The following is a 17,563-nucleotide window of genomic DNA, read 5'->3' as shown; positions in this document are numbered from 1 at the left end:
AACTGTTTGTAGTTGTTTTATCATGGTTGCGGGGCAGGGGAGATATGCAGTATGTTGCAGTAGTCTAGAAGACCTAAGACTAGGGACTGGACCAAAAGCTGGAATTGTGTTCTGTCGAAGAATTTTTGAACTTGCCTCAAGTTTCTCATGACCGTGAATGACTTTTGATTTGTGGTTGCATGTTGTCTCTGGAATCCCAAAACTCAACCGATTCTTGATGAAAATCCATTAATCTTATTGCAAGCCTCAATTAATCCTTGCTGACACTTGCGGGGGTATAAGAAACTGTATGCTATGGCGTGGTATATGTAAACGGCTTTGAATGGTTCACCACAAAAAAGAAGACTACAAGTTCCATTCCTCCCCCATCTTCTAACCTATTATACCGTAATGATATCCAGTGGGATAGCGAGGGTGAGAGGTGCCGGGGATGGTGGCATTCCTCCCCGCCCTCTTCTCAACCCCCCTGCACCTTCTCACCCTCCCCATCCCACCACCACCAAATGCGTGCACTCCTTCTCTACCCTGTACCTCTTTTAACTTCTCTGGCGCAAGCAGCATCACCAACTTGCAACCCATTGTTGGGTCAGTTTCTTCCACTGACGTCACTTTCTATGTGCAGGACCCGGAAGTGACATCAGAGGGAGAGCTGACGCTGGCGCGAGCAGCGGGTTGGAGTTGCTGCTCGTTTTGGCAAAGAGATAGAGGTACGGTGTGGGGGGGGGGAGAAGTGAAGGTGCACACGTGTCGGGGGAGGAGTGGGAATGAATGGGGGGCAGAGAGGAGAAGGGGTGCCAGCGCCCGGGGCAAACCGCCACGCCCCTCCCTTACAACAACACAGATGATATCACAGTCTGGGCACAGTTATAGTATGACACAGTATTTGACATTAGCATCACCTTCTTTGCTTATTATGTAGTGTTAAGTGATTTTAGTGTGATGCGAATTATGGTTGTATGACCATCTGTGAGTGCTCGTAGAGAGTGACACAGGGACAAATTCGTCCCCGTCCCCATGGGATCTCAATATCTCTGTCCTGTACCCACGAGTTCTGTTCCTGTCCCTGCCTTATTCCTGCAAGTTCGGCCTTAACCACACAAGCCTCAAACACTTATGATTTTAAAGTGTTCAAGGCTTGTACAGATGAGGACAGAGTTTGCAGGAATTGGACAGGGACAGAGCTTGTGGGAACGGGTCCCCGTGTCATTCTCTACATAGTATTACATGGCAATTTATGTGATGTGTTCTAAGGTAGGTTCAATATCTTTCAGTTGCGTGTAATGTTTTGTGCTTATAATTTGATGTAATTATGAAGTGGTGCTTTCACTTCAAGTGAGACTTTGTGTGCTGCTGATCGATCGCTTCAAGTGTCCCCTGAGGAAGGCATTTCCATACGCCGAAACAGGGATCCTTGTCGGGACTATTACTTGTCAAATAAAGATTTTACCACTGGTTAGAAAGATACCACCCTTGCCTTTTTTTGTTTGACTCTGTTTTAGGTAATGACATTATTCTCGGAAGCATGTGCCATAGTGGCACAGCTAAGGTTGTTCATATAAAAGATATTTCCAACAGCTTCTCTCATTTCAGGCCACAACTTGGGATAAAGAGGTCAGTCATCTGATTGTTAGTTCTGTTTCTTATCATTTTAGGAAATTATTGAAGATTTATTTATATATGAAATTTTTGTCGCCCCAGAGGAGGGCGACAAAAATGGTAGGAAGTTTGCACCAAATGACGTATGAAGAGAGACTAGAAGCCCTGAATATTTATATCCTAGAGCAGGGGTGTCAAAGTCCCTCCTCGAAGGCCGCAATCCAGTCAGGTTTTCAGGATTTCCTCAATGACTATGCATGAGATCTATTAGCATACAATGAAAGCAGTGCATGGAAATAGATCTCATGCATGTTCACTGGGGAAATCCTGACAACCCGACTGGATTGCGGCCCTCGAGGAGGGACTTTGACACCCCTATCTTAGAGGAAAGGAGGGGGAGATATGATTCAGATGTTCAAATACTTGAAAGGTATTAATGTATAATCAAGAAAGGTATTACAACCAGAACGAAAGAAGTTATCCTGCCGCTTTATCGGGCAATGGTGCGCCCACATCTTGAGTACTGCGTCCAGTATTGGTCACCGTACCTTAAAAAGGATATGGCATTGCTCGAGAGAGTTCAGAGGAGAGCAACACGACTGATTAAGGGGATGGAAAGCCTTTCATATGCTGAGAGATTGGAAAAACTGGGACTCTTTTCCCTAGAAAAGAGAAGATTAAGAGGGGATATGATAGAGACTTACAAGATCATGAAGGGCATAGAGAGAGTAGAGAGGGACAGATTCTTCAAACTTTCAGAAAATAAAAAAACAAGAGGGCATTCGGAAAAGTTGAAAGGAGGCAAATTCAAAACTAATGCTAGGAAATTCTTCTTTACACATCGGGTGGTGGACACCTGGAATACAATTCCAGAGGACGTTATAGGGCAGAGTACAGTACTGGGGTTTAAGAAAGGTTTGGACAAATTCCTGCTGGAAAAGGGGATAGAGTGGTATAGATAGAAATTTACTGCACAGGTCCTGGACCTGTTGGGCCGCCGCGTGAGCGGACTGCTGGGCGCGATGGACCTCGGGTCTGACCCAGCGGAGGCATTTCTTATGTTCTTATGTAGAACAAAATCTTTTCCAGAGAAAGGAAAATGGTAAAACCAGAGGGCATAATTTGAGATTTAGGAGTGGTAGACTCAGGGTAACGTAAGGAAATTCTTTATGGAGAGGGTGGCTGATGCCTGGAATGCATTCCCGAGGGAGGTGGTGGAGAGGAAAACGATGACAGAGTTCAAACAAGTGTGGGATGAACACAGAGGATCTCGAATCAGAAAATAATGGTATATATTGAAGAACTAAGGCCAGTATTGGGCAGACTTGCACGGTCTGTGTCCTGTATATGGCCATTCAGTTGAGGATGGGCTGGGGAGGGCTTTGACAGAGACTCTAGTAGATAGAATCTAAGCATAGTACAGGGCACAGCTCTGGGTTTCTGGCCCCGAAATATCTAAGAAAAAGAACAATTGAAATGAAATCATTAATTTAGAGAGAGTGTATAGTAGGGCAGATTGGATGGATCATTCGGGTCTTTATCCGCCATCATTTACTATGTGTGTGTGTTCAGCTTTTTTTTTTCTATTGTTAACCATATAGAACTACAAGGTATTGCGGTATATAAATACACTTTTATGTTATGCTGTATTTGTGTGTGTTTTATAGTATTACATGGCCTTCATGTCACTTATTAGACAGCATTACCATTGTGGATTCTGCATTGTTGCTCAATTCTAGTCTGACCTGTTACAACATCAGTGTTTACTTTTCGGAGATGAGGAGTGGCCTAGTGATAGAGCTGCTGCCTTAGCACCCAGAGGTTGTGGGATCAAATCCCAGCACTGCTTCTTGAGACCCAAGTTACTTAATCCTTCATGACCAAGAAGAGGGATGGAACTCCTCTTGTGTGAGGAAAGACTAAAAAGGTTAGAGCTCTTCAGCTTGGAAAAGAGACGGCTGAGGGGAGATACGACTGAAGTCTACAAAATCCTGAGTGGAGTAGAATGGGTACAAGTGGATCGATTTTTCACTCCCTCAAAAATTACAAAGACTAGGGGACACTCAGCTGAACAGGGAGGGGGGTGGTGTTCTAAATTATCTGCCAGCTGTAAACATCAAAGATGGATTTAAGGGGATATCTCAAAGGCCTGTGACATTCCTTTCTCCTCACAACCCATCTGGATTTGGAATATTTCTCCCCTTTCCTGGTACAATACATTTTGTTTTCTATTTTGATTGTCGTCGCTGAGAAAGGAATTCTCATTGGCTAAGTTGGGAGTTTTGCAGTCAGTCTTCACTCCCAACGACACAGTCCAGGAAGACTGCGGCACCAACCTTGGTTTGATTCGCAGCCATACACCTGAGGCGAGAAAGCTCAATCAGGGGATTGTTCTTCATGTAGTGGTTCATCTCTATCATGCCCAGATTGCAGTGGCAGCCTGGCAAAAATGAAATAATCCACAACAGGCACGTGAGGGACCACTATTCTAATATAATAAAACGCTAGGCCGCGCATGCGCACTTCCATCGCGTGGGTCCGTTTTCCGTGAGCTGTAGCGACCCATAGGAAGTGCGCATGCACGGCTTACGGTTCTTTGAAAGATGCAGCGGTGGCTACTCTCACGATCCCCGCCTGCGTCGGACTTTCGACGCAGGTGGGGATCATGAGAGGAGCCACCGCCGCGTCTTTCAAATAAAAAAAAAATACGGCAAGATGGATGTCGGCTGTGGCGGCTGTCGACGGCTGCAGGCCACGGCAGTGGCAGCTGTAGCCCGCTGTGGCTGAGAACGGAGACAGGCCGAAGTTTTTTTCAACTTCTCAAAGACGCTGCAGTGGCTCCTTGCACGAGCCGCTCCTGCGTCGGAGAAGGCGGCGATCGTGAGAGGAGCCGCCGGGAAGTTACACTGCTGGGGGCTCAGGCTGTTAAGTCCGTGCAGGCTCCTCTCGCAGTAAATAGAGGGAGAGGGAATGCTGCGGCTGCTGGACAGGGAAGTAGGGAAGAAGATAGGAAGAAAGACCCAGGGACAGGGGCAGGGAGAGAGACAGAAAGATAGACAGACAAAGGGGGCCAGGGAGGGAGAGAGACAGAAAGAAAGACAGCGGGAGGAAGAGAGACAGAAAGAAAAAGACAGGGGTATGGAGAGAAACAGAAAGAAAGACAGCGGGAGGAAGAGAGACAGAAAAAAAAGACAGGGGTATGGAGAGAAACAGAAAGAAAGACAGACATATATTCTACCACCAGGGGGAGGAAGGGAGACAGAAAGAAAAGAAGAAAGACACAGGGACAGGGAGAGACACAGAAAGACAGACAGACAAAGGGGGCCAGTGACAGAGACAGACAGAAAGAAAGACAGCAGGACAGAGAGAGAGAGACGGAAATAAAGACAGACAGACAGACATATATTCTAACACCCGTTAATGTAACGGGCTAAAATACTAGTTTTATAGAAAGACCCCACAGAGGCAGTGGCTTGAAAGGTTCATGTTCTTCAGGCTGTCAGACCTCCAGATGAAGTAGCCGGATCTGCATTAACCGTTTCTTCTCTACCTGATTTTTCTACATTTCCTTTGGGCTCCCAGTCTACTGGAGAAATTTTGCTCCAAAATTTGTGCTTTTGCTGCACCTAATCTTTTTATTGAGACGTACATAATCACCACAGGTGAGAAAGTTTGCTCATTCCCTTCATCTCTGGATAAGGAGGAAAGATTTTACTAAGTTTCAATGCCTCTTTTGAATTATCCAGCCTCCTTGCTTCATAGAAACATGATGGCAGATAAAGGCCAAATGGCCCATCTAGTTTGCCCATCCACAGCATCCACTATCTCCTCCTCTCCCTATAGGCTAAGGGGCTCATTTTCAAAGCCTGAATAGGTATGAGTGACACACAAATGAAAGATTAGATTAGATTAGAGATTAGCATTTAGACACACAAAGTACCATAGATTTCTATAATAATAATAATAATAACAGCTTATATACCGCAATACCGTGAAGTTCTATGCGGTTTACAAAAGATTAAGCAAAGGTACAAATTGACTGACTTCAAGAGGGGAAGAAGAAAGAGAAGTAATTAGACAGGAAATTCATTGTTGAGGAGAAAAGTGATCAAAAGGACAGTAGGTCACTATTGAGGGGAAAGAGATAAGTGGATCAGTTGTCAAGATGTTTTAGGAACAGGTGTGTTTTTAACGTTTCCTAAATTCCTCATAAGTAGAGGGCGAAAGTAATTGTTCTAGATCTTTACCCCAAGATGTTGCTTGGTGTGAGAGAAGGAATTCATGGTGTTTTTTCAGTTTGCAACCTCTCACTGGGGGGGAACGAAGTTGGAATGTGAGCTTCTCTTGTGTCTGTTGGTTGAGAAGGAGAAAAGGTCAGTAATGTATTTGGGGGCAAGTCCGTGTAATGCTTTAAAGCTATGGTACTCTAAGGCTCTTTACACCTGCATTTTTAGGTCATAGAGCATTAGTGTTATAAGCTATGACTCTTTACACTTGCACTATGAGATCATAGAGCTTTATGGTTATAGAAACATAATGGCAGATAAAGGCCAAAAGGCCCAGCTGAAGGATTCATTGTCTCCTCCTCTCTCTAAGAGATCCCATGTGCCTGTCCCATGCTTTCTTTAATTCAGACACAGTCATCTCCACCACCTCTAACAGGAGACTATTTCACGCATCTACCACCCTTTCTGTAAAGAAGTATTTCCTTAGATTACTCCTGAGCCTATCACCTCTTAACTTCATCCTATGCCTTCTCATTCTGGAGCTTCCTTGTTCTTTGAATATCTTGAGGATGGTGAACTCCCTGCAGACAAGGGGAATGATCCCTCTGCTTGCTGTCCGCCTTTTCCAAAAGGATGAGTTCTGTGCTAATTTCTAAAACCCTGGAAACTGTGGAGGTATTCTTATTTCAAACCCACTATACTGCTAAAGCTGGCAATCCCATTCTAATAGGCTCAAGGCATTTTTCCATGGAGTTTATAGTTCAAGAAATGATAGAAGCCTTGCTGTCGGAGAAGTGGGGTAATCCTGAATTTGGTCTTAGGGAGGGCAGAGCTTTGGCCATTGTTGCTGAAGGTAAGGATACATTGCAGAAGCCCAAGGTGGACTTCTATTTTGTTGAAAGACGGATCAACCTTAAGAAACTTGTAGGATCGCAAATTGAACACCTTGCCTAAACAAGGCCTTGCGGTTTTAGTCTTGATTGTTGCAGTTGTCTGGGGCCAAAGTTTGTTTCTTTCTCTATAATATTGCTAAAATCCATCCTTTCCTTTCTGAGCATGCTCCGAAAACTCTCATCCATGCCCTCGTCACCTCTGGATTACTGCAGTGTGCTTCTCACCAGTCTACCGCTATGCCATATCTCTCTGATTTGTTCAAAATGCTGCTGCGCACCTCGTATTCTGCCAGGGTCGTTATACCCACATTATTCCTCTCCTCAGGTCGTTTCACTGGCTCCCAGTCCATCTCTGCATACGATTCAAATTCCTCTTACTCACGATCAAGTGTACTCGCTCTGCAGCTCCTCAGTATCTCCTCTCGTTACCCCCTATACTCCCTTCCAGGAACTCCTCTCGTCAGAAAATTCCCTTTTCTTTATACCCTTCTCCTCTACCACCAACTCCTGTCTCCGTCCCCTCTACCTTGCTGCATCGTATGCTTGGAACAACCTGCCTGGCTCGATACGTCAGCTCTGGCGGTATTCAAAGCCAGAATAAAAACATACTTATTTGAAGCTGCTTTTAAACACTGACCGTCTCTTGCATGTACAATGTACAGCGCTGGTAGCACTATAGAAATAAAAGTTGTTGTTGTTAATCTTGATGCATCTGAGTGTCAGCCATTTTTGTTACTTCTGGTTTTCAAATATTTCACAGAGTTTAGAGTTCTGCGTTTTCCAGTTCAACACTTCATATATTTTCCTTAAAAACAAAGAAACCAAAACAATGAGACAAACGTGAAGAAAGATTAAGCTCCAGTTAATGCAGAATCCCTCTGTTCACCATTGCTTAGTTATTTGAAATAGAGTATTCCACAGCTGCATGGCGTCCTTTAAAGGCAGACCAAGTGGAATTATTTTGGTTTATTTTCTGTCTTTATCTGCTGGTCTGTAGCCATAAACCACGTGTCCTGGACTGGTCTGGTAGGGCTAACGGAAAGAAAATTATCAGGTAAAACTGAATTTCTCCTCATGTGTACAGCAGCGTGTTGTATGATTCTGGTGTGACATCTTACACAGCTGTACCTCCTCTCTCTGCTGATGAGCCTTTCCTCTCTCTCCCCACTTCTGTCACAGGACTGGTGAAATTGGGAGTCCACTGCATCACGGGACAGAAAGTGGCCATAAAGATCGTGAACCGGGAGAAACTGTCTGAGTCAGTGTTGATGAAGGTGGGTTGGTTTCAGCCTCCGCTGTATCTGTAGTTGCACCATGATCCCTTAGAGAGGAAAGAGCCTGCCTAAAGAAATTCCCCTTCCCCTTGATTTCTATCTTCCTCTTAGTCAGGGAAACCTTGAAAACATGTCTGACAGGAGTTACAGACTCGCCTTGCCTTCGTTGTGGGTTCCCGATGCATTGCTGCTGAGCCTCTGTGCTAATCCCAGACTTTCTCCCATGCTCTGAGATTCCAAAATTCTCCTCTAACAATCGGCTAAATTGTGGCCATGCAAATCGTTGCTCGAGCAAAATTTAACTGGAAAAAAAAAAAGGCGTTTGTGGTGCAGGAGCAACATTCCCAGAACTGTTATTTAGTGATGGGCAGGTAAATCACCTGGGTAACTCTGACTGGTTAAGTAAGCGATCCGGAGTTAACTGGATAACTTTACCTGTCCAGCATTCTGCTTGCAAGTGGCTCCATAGCAGCCTGGTTTTTTTTTTTTTTAAAGAAATATTCACATTGGTGTCTCATTCTGTGGCCTCTCCTTCTAGAACCACCTGTGTGTGATTGTGCTTCCCAGGTGTTTGAATGTCCCATCTGAATCTCTTGCTCTCTAGTAGATGTACAGCTATATTTACTAAAAGGCACTGCCACGTTACCACATGCTGACATGCATTATATCCCATGATATTTACAGCAGGTCCCATTTGATGCCAAAGAACCTGTTTAGTATATCTGGCAGTTATGATTTTTATCTGTTGTACACCAACTTGGGTGACTGTCTTCCTAATGGTGGTTAATAAATCCCAGAGAACAAATATGTAAGTTTCATTCTTAGGATTCCTGGTGCAGGTCCTGCACTATTTTGGTTGCCCTTTCAGGACCTTTTCCAGGCTTTTCTGTATCCTTGCAGAGGTAAGTCTCCAGAACTGGACAGACACAGAGACAGAATTTCTCCCCGTCCCCATGGTTAACCGTGGGAAACCATCCCCGTGTCATTCTTTAAGGAGAGAGGGAAGAATCAGAGTATGAATGGGCCCAGCCACTGACGAATGTTTTTGTAGAAAGACTGAGGTTGAGATAGACACTAAAGAATGACACGGGATGGTTTCCCGCGGTTATCCATGGGATGGAGATGGTGACAAATTCTAGAGAATGACACAGTGAAAGAATTTGTCCCCGTGGATAACTGTGGGAAACCATCCCCATGTAATTCTTTAAGGAGAGAGGGAATAATCAGAGTTTATATGGGTACAGACACTGACCCTCAAGCCTTGCATTGGTGTAGAAGGACACATACTGTCCCCATGTCATTCTGTAGGACACAGTGAGGCTGATATTTATTGCTATCTAGTTGGCTGGGAATGGCTCCTGGCTGACTAAATAGCACAGAGATGAATATCCTGTGATATGCAGCGGGAGATAGATGACTGTCTCCTGCTGAATATTCAGCTTAATAGGTTGGCTGGTGACCGGCTATATAGCCAGTCACCGCCAATATTCAGTGGCTTGCCAGTTAAATTTGCTGGCCAGAAAGAGCCGCCTAAAAGGGTGTCTATCTTTGGCCGTTGAGGCCTAGCTAACTAGCTGGTAAACATTGGCTTAACTGGCTATGTCTCAGCTGGCCAAAAATAGACCAGAAATTCAGTGCTGATCGCTGGATACATTGAGTTTCTGGGTTCGCCACGGACTGCAGGAGATTGCCGGTGATCTCCTATGGTCTAAATATCAGGGGGAGTAGTTCAGATGAGGTCTCATCAACACTTTGTACAGAGATATTCTTGCTCCCATGTGCCATAACCCTGTGCTCAGCAAACTACTGTCTTCTCCTGCAGGTGGAGCGTGAGATTGCCATCCTGAAATTAATTGAGCATCCGCATGTCTTGAAACTCCACGACGTGTACGAGAACAAGAAATATTTGTAGGTATTTAGAGACATTCCCTGACTTTACCAGGCTCAGCTACTGCTTGCATGTGCTAGTAGTGAGAGTGTGTGCCAATGACAAGGCGCTAAAGGTGACACCAGTTAGCATGTGCTGGTGAATGAAAGTCTGTAGAGACACCAGTTAGAGTGTACTTGTGAGAGGGCGATGGTGAAAACACTGACTAGCATGTGCCGGTGAATGGATGTCTGCAGAGACACCAGCTAGTGTGTACTTGTGAGAGGGCGATGGTGGAAACCACTGGCTAGCATGTGCCGATGAATGGATGTCCGCAGAGACACCAGTTAGTGCATACTTGTGAGAGGGTGATGGTGAAAACACTGGCTAGCATGTGCCGGTGAATGGATGTCCGCAGAGACAATAGTTAGTGTGTACATGAGAGGGTGATGGTGAAAACGCCCGCTAGCATGTGCCAGTGAATGGATGTCCACAGAGACAATAGTCAGTATGTACTTCTGGGAGGGCAATGGTGAAAATCACTGGCTAGCATGTGTCCGCAGAGCCACCATTTAGTGCATACTTGTGAGAGGGTGATGGTGAAAACACTGGGTAGCATGTGCCGGTGAATGGATGTCCACAGAGACACCAGTTAGTGCATACTTGTGAGAGGGTGATGGTGAAAACACTGGGTAGCATGTGCCGGTGAATGGATGTCCACAGAGACACCAGTTAGTGCATACTTGTGAGAGGGTGATGGTGAAAACACTGGCTAGCATGTGCCGGTGAATGGATGTCCGCAGAGACAATAGTTAGTGTGTACATGAGAGGGTGATGGTGAAAACGCCCGCTAGCATGTGCCAGTGAATGGATGTCCACAGAGACAATAGTCAGTATGTACTTCTGGGAGGGCAATGGTGAAAATCACTGGCTAGCATGTGTCCGCAGAGACACCAGTTAGTGCATACTTGTGAGAGGGTGATGGTGAAAACACTGGGTAGCATGTGCCGGTGAATGGATGTCCACAGAGACACCAGTTAGTGTGTACTTGTGAGAGAGCGATGGTGAGAACACTGGCTAGCATGTGCCGGTGAATGGATGTCCGCAGAGACACCAGTTAGTGCGTACTTTTGAGAGGGCGATGGTGAAAACACCGGCTAGCATGTGTCGGTGAATGGATGTCCGCAGAGACAATAGTTAGTGTGTACATGAGAGGGTGATGGTGAAAACGCCCGCTAGCATGTGCCAGTGAATGGATGTCCACAGAGACAATAGTCAGTATGTACTTCTGGGAGGGCAATGGTGAAAATCACTGGCTAGCATGTGTCCGCAGAGACACCATTTAGTGCATACTTGTGAGAGGGTGATGGTGAAAACACTGGGTAGCATGTGCCGGTGAATGGATGTCCACAGAGACACCAGTTAGTGTGTACTTGTGAGAGAGCGATGGTGAGAACACTGGCTAGCATGTGCCGGTGAATGGATGTCCGCAGAGACACCAGTTAGTGCGTACTTTTGAGAGGGCGATGGTGAAAACACCGGCTAGCATGTGTCGGTGAATGGATGTCCGCAGAGACAATAGTTAGTGTGTACATGAGAGGGTGATGGTGAAAACGCCCGCTAGCATGTGCCAGTGAATGGATGTCCACAGAGACAATAGTCAGTATGTACTTCTGGGAGGGCAATGGTGAAAATCACTGGCTAGCATGTGTCCGCAGAGACACCATTTAGTGCATACTTGTGAGAGGGTGATGGTGAAAACACTGGGTAGCATGTGCCGGTGAATGGATGTCCACAGAGACACCAGTTAGTGTGTACTTGTGAGAGAGCGATGGTGAGAACACTGGCTAGCATGTGCCGGTGAATGGATGTCCGCAGAGACACCAGTTAGTGCGTACTTTTGAGAGGGCGATGGTGAAAACACCGGCTAGCATGTGCCGGTGAATGGATGTCCGCAGAGACAATAGTTAGTGTGTACATGAGAGGGTGATGGTGAAAACGCCCGCTAGCATGTGCCAGTGAATGGATGTCCACAGAGACAATAGTTAGTATGTACTTCTGGGAGGGCAATGGTGAAAATCACTGGCTAGCATGTGTCCGCAGAGACACCAGTTAGTGCATACTTGTGAGAGGGTGATGGTGAAAACACTGGGTAGCATGTGCCGGTGAATGGATGTCCACAGAGACACCAGTTAGTGCATACTTGTGAGAGGGTGATGGTGAAAACACTGGCTAGCATGTGCCGGTGAATGGATGTCTGCAGAGACAATAGTTAGTGTGTACATGAGAGGGTGATGGTGAAAACGCCCGCTAGCATGTGCCAGTGAATGGATGTCCACAGAGACAATAGTCAGTATGTACTTCTGGGAGGGCAATGGTGAAAATCACTGGCTAGCATGTGTCCGCAGAGACACCAGTTAGTGCATACTTGTGAGAGGGTGATGGTGAAAACACTGGGTAGCATGTGCCGGAATGGATGTCCACAGAGACACCAGTTAGTGCATACTTGTGAGAGGGTGATGGTGAAAACACTGGCTAGCATGTGCCGGTGAATGGATGTCCACAGAGACACCAGTTAGTGTGTACTTGTGAGAGAGCGATGGTGAGAACACTGGCTAGCATGTGCCGGTGAATGGATGTCCGCAGAGACAATAGTTAGTGTGTACTTGTGAGAGGATGATGGTGAAAACCTTGATTAGCCTGTGCTGGTGGGAAGATGTCAGTGCAGATGCTGGTTACTGTGTGGTGATGATTGACGCTGGGCAATGTTTTCCTCTCTGGCAGGTATTTGGTATTGGAGCATGTATCAGGAGGAGAGCTCTTTGATTACCTGGTTAAGAAAGGACGTCTGACACCCAAGGAGGCTCGCAAGTTTTTCCGGCAGATTATCTCTGCTTTGGATTTCTGTCACAGTTATTCTATCTGGTGAGCGGCCTACAACAGGGCTGCCTAAGACTGACCCTGCTGACCTGGAGCTTGGAAAAGCCCTGAAGGAGAGGGGAGGGATGGTGGGCAGAGGGAAATGTGTGTTCCTTCCTGTAACTGTCTACGTGAAGTGAATATTCCTATATCCATCTTTGAGTGTCTTTATGAATGTCTGTGTGTGTGCATGTGTGTTTTTGTGCCTCAGGGTGTGGGTGTACGCATGTGTCTGTCTTTGTGAGTTTTGCTAAGGGGTGGGATCTGATGTCTGACCTTTGCCTCCTGCCAGTCACAGGGACCTGAAGCCAGAGAACCTGCTCTTAGATGAGAAGAACAACATGCGGATTGCGGATTTTGGCATGGCCTCTTTGCAAGTGGGGGGTAACCTCCTGGAGACCAGCTGTGGGTAAGTGCCAGGACCTGGGACACCCAAGGGGAAGTGGGACAGAAGGAAATGGAGGTGCTGTTCTCTTTCCAAGTTTTTTGGAGAACAAGTATGGGAGGTAGATCTAAATAGGGGATGTTTGCTCCTAAGTTAAGCTGCCAATTGGATCCAGATTTGAAGGACTGGTTTGATCCAATCAAGTTTCAAGTTTATTTGGGTTTTGATAAAATAGCTTTTTTCATAGATTACAAAGCGATGAACAATAAAAATGGGGGGGGGGGGGGGGACGGGACAAACACTTTATAGGGGGACTCACAGACATACTTTCCATGAGAGGGGACTCATTGTTCAGATGTTCCCACAGTAAAGCAAGACTCCAGGTCCCAGCATGCACTGGAGTAAACCCAGGACTGGATCGAGCCTGTCCTATGAATGTGGATCTAGTTGTCAACCTTATCCTAGCTTATGCTGTTCACTGAGCTTTGCCTCCATTAGTTTTCTCTGGTGTGGATGAGTCCCAACACTCTTACTTCTAATTCTGCCTCCTTTCCCCAGGTCCCCGCACTACGCTTGTCCAGAGGTGATCAAGGTAAGCTTCAGCAGCTGTGAGCCACATCTTTTCTTCCTGGAATCTGCCTAGCACTGGACAGGTATGGAGGGCCCAGTGGCATAGTAAGAGGGTGACGGTCTGCCCCAGGCGCCAGCTCCCGTCCTCCTTCCCTGCCCCCCCACTACCACGCCTCTTATCTTCCCACGTACCTCTTTAACGTTCATGGCGCAAGCAGCAACCCCAGCCTGCTGCTCGCACCAGTGGCGGCTCTTCTTGACGTTACTTCCTGGACCCACGCTTAGGAAGTGATGTCAGAGGAAGAGCCGACACTAGCGCGAGCAGCAGCTCGCACAGCGAACGTTAAAGAGGTATGGAGGAAAAGGAAAGGAAAAGGTGCGCACGCAGCAGGAGGGGGCGGGGAAGGATCAGAGGGGGGTGGTGGGAGCATAAAAGATGGCAGGGGAGGGGCGCCACTGCCCCAGGCACCTCTCACCCTCTCACCCTCATCCACTGGCAGGACCTGTGGATTTGGCATTTGTTTTTTCCTCTCATTTAAGAAGATGGGGGGAGGATAAAGTACATACACAGATGCCCGAAACACAAAATATGCAGCATGGGTTCTCCTAGCCACTTAGAAGCACGTATTCTAGCTTGGTTCATATTTTTGCGGGAAATGGTTGGGGGGGGCGGGAGAAGTAGTAAGAGGGCGTGCCCTAGAATGTCATGTGACTAAGCTGCAAAACAGGGTGATTATGTGGAAAAAGTGAGGTAAAAATAAAAGGGCAGGAACATTTTAAAGATCCCTCGTAGAATGCTAGCGTGATGCGCTTATTTGTAGACAGGAGCGCCTACGCTACCTGGTGTAGGCTTGCGCAGAACCAAATGCATTCTATAACCTGGGTAAGTGCTGACATGCCGCTAACCCGCCCACGGCCTTCCCGAGTCCAGCCTCCCTCTCCGTTGCGTGCTATGGATTATGCACACTCACCACCACCCCCTTTTACAAAACCGGAGCGTGGTTTTTCACGCTGGCCGCGGGCAGTAACAGCTCTGACGCCCATAGGAATTCTATGAGCGTCGGAGCTGTTACCACCATGGCCAGTGCTAAAATATATGCTATGGTTTTGTAAAAGTGTGTGTGGGGGGGGGGACAATTTGTAGAATAGCGACTAAGCACAGTTGCATGCAAATTCAGGTCAATTAGTATCAATTAATACCAATTATAGGCATTAATTTTTGTTAAGACCAAATTTAACGATTAAACTACACGGGCAGCTGACAGTATTCTATAACGTGTGCAGGTAACGTTTTGTGCTAAACATTAACCCCCCCCTTTTACAAAGCCATGGTAGAGGTTTCTACCGCAGCCCTAATAGTAGAGGCAAGGATCATCTTTAAGTTCGCTTGCCTCTGCTTCAAAACTTTAACAGGCTCCTCCCCAATTTACCTCTCTGAGCACCTTGAAATAGCAGGCCCCTCTCGCACACGAAACACCCACTTATTCACCTTTCCCTCCCTAAAAGGCTGTCTCTACAAGAGATTCATTGATAGAACCCTAGCATTCCAAGCGGGCAAATGGAACAATTGCCTAACCGCCCTCATCTCTAACTCTCCGCCCTACCACCTGTTCAGGAAGTCACTAAAAACCTACCTCTTCGACAAATTCTGCTAACTCTCCCTTCCCTCCTCCCCTGCCCCCCTCCCGACCCCGATATGCCTCCAACCCTCCGACTTCGCCCTCCTTACCAAGCCATTTATGGCCTCTCTTACTCAATCTCTGTTTTTATCTAATTGCCCGGCCTTTGTGCTGGCCTCCACAACATATGCCTTTCATTGCCATATATGTAACATCACCGTAAATGTAACATCACTATAATATTTAACATCGCTGTATATGTACAGTCTCTTCTTTAGTATATCCTTTTCATTACCATATATGTAACATCACTGCAAATGTAACAACGCTGTAATATGTAACATCACTGTAAATGTACAGTCTCTTCTATTGTTAACCGCATAGAACTTCCATGGTATTGCGGTATACAAGAATAAAGTTATTATTATTATTATTATTATTAATCGCTAAATACTCTGACGCTCATTGACTTCCTATGAGCATCGGAGCAGTGTCGGAGCATTTATAGAAGGTCAGTGTTCTGGACTGCACTGGCCCCAGTTTTTCCTGCTGGCTGTGTATGAGTTTATTTTAAAAGCCCACATGCTCATTAAGACACGGAAGGAATGTGAGAGTGTAAAGAAAACACAGACTCTGAGGTTCAGGAAGTCAGACCGGCTGGATAGGCCCATATAGTCTTTTTTTTTTTTTCTGCCAATACATTTTGCATTTCCACGAGAGCTTGAGTGGAGGCTGTGTGTGGCAGCGTGAGCGTGGCAATTTGTGAAGGGTGAGGATGTGTTTGCCATTGTGAATTTGTATCTGAGGAGTGTGTGTATAGTTGGGTTTTGTGGCTGTGTATGCATTTGGGAACTCACACATATGCGAGATGACAGCGCTAGAAGTTGGCCACCAAATAGGAAGATACCTGATTTGAATCTGTGATGAGAATCTCCAATCACTTAAATAATCACAGCTCTTGGATAATTCTTAATTATAAAAACCTTTTAACATCTGAAAGTAAAAGTGCTCAGACCACATAACCCTTCATTTAGTGACGACACTAAACTGCGGTTAGAATAGGGACCATCATCGCATTTTTAAGGTCCCTGACCCAACCATTCAAAAATAGCTATATTAGCTGTATTATAAATGAATATGTAATGTAATGTAATTTATTTCTTATATACCGCTACATCCGTTAGGTTCTAAGCAGTTTACAGAAAATATACATTAAGATTAGAAATAACAAAGGTACTTGAAAAATTCCCTTACTGTCCCGAAGGCTCACAATCTAACTAAAGTACCTGGAGGGTAATAGAGAAGTGAAAAGTAGAGTTAGAGGAAAAATAAAAATAAAATAAACATTTTAACAAGACAGCATTGATCTAAATACTTTGGAAGGTAGAAGAGAGGAGAGAAAGGAATAGAAGCAGAAGGGGGAGCCGTTGAACAGTAGAATTCTGGAGAAATTTAAATGATAGAAATAGAACAAAACAAAGACAAAAGGCAAAACAATAGATAAGATTAAAGATAAATCATAAGCTGGAAAGAAAAATAAAATAAAACTTTGTCTTCAATCCACGGTTTCAGCATCAGTGATGAAGTGGAGCAAGTAAGTTTAGGAGGAGCGATTGATGTTTCCAGAAAGGGCTTCTTCAGGGAAGAGACTTGGCAGACAGTCCCAGGATGCCTATGTCTCCTCCCCTGCGATGTTCTCCCATCCATGCATTCCCTCCCAGACACACTGCCCGTGCCCCAGCCGCTCCAAGGAGGCTGCCCCAGATGAGGCCCACGGTGAATGCAGGATTCTCTCCTCTGCGGGAAAGCCGCCCGGAGCCGACAGTCGATCTTCTTAGCGGATTGCATGGGGGGAAGAGTTCACACTCTTGGTAGGATCGGGTCTGTGTGCTCTCGGTGGTTGTGGCTGGTCTCGTTGCTGCTTAGGTGTAAAAGCAGTTGATCTCCACTGCTGCTGATATTTAAAAGCAGGCAGATTGATCTCTCCAATGGACTGCAGGGGGAGGAGTTCACACACTTATCTGTAATTGTTGGAAGGTTGGGTGCTATTTCCCCCGCAGCAGTAATATACAAAACAGTGCTTAAAGGTGCCTATAGTTGTGCGAGTAAACTATTCTTTTTTTTTAAATTTTATTTATCATTTCAGATTATCATTACATCACAATGATAAGGAAATACTGAAATACAATACAATCAGTGCATGCTGATAAGCAA

General features: G+C 45.8%; 1 protein-coding gene across 1 annotated transcript in view; it reads left to right on the top strand.

The window, feature by feature from the left end:
• The window catches only part of BRSK1 (BR serine/threonine kinase 1), a 62,821-nt gene that overhangs the window by 26,766 nt on the left and 18,492 nt on the right, over positions 1-17,563 (top strand). The window contains exons 2-6 of the mRNA XM_033962067.1: positions 7,895-7,989; positions 9,812-9,897; positions 12,641-12,781; positions 13,068-13,184; positions 13,719-13,752. Coding sequence (XP_033817958.1) covers positions 7,895-7,989; positions 9,812-9,897; positions 12,641-12,781; positions 13,068-13,184; positions 13,719-13,752 — 473 coding nt within the window. The remainder of the gene's footprint in view (positions 1-7,894; positions 7,990-9,811; positions 9,898-12,640; positions 12,782-13,067; positions 13,185-13,718; positions 13,753-17,563) is intronic.

This window comes from Geotrypetes seraphini, chromosome 10 (assembly GCF_902459505.1).
Source record: "Geotrypetes seraphini chromosome 10, aGeoSer1.1, whole genome shotgun sequence".
Taxonomy (NCBI): domain Eukaryota; kingdom Metazoa; phylum Chordata; class Amphibia; order Gymnophiona; family Dermophiidae; genus Geotrypetes; species Geotrypetes seraphini.
The sequence above is the reverse complement of the archived record's forward strand: the minus strand, read 5'-3'. Positions and strand labels throughout refer to the sequence as shown.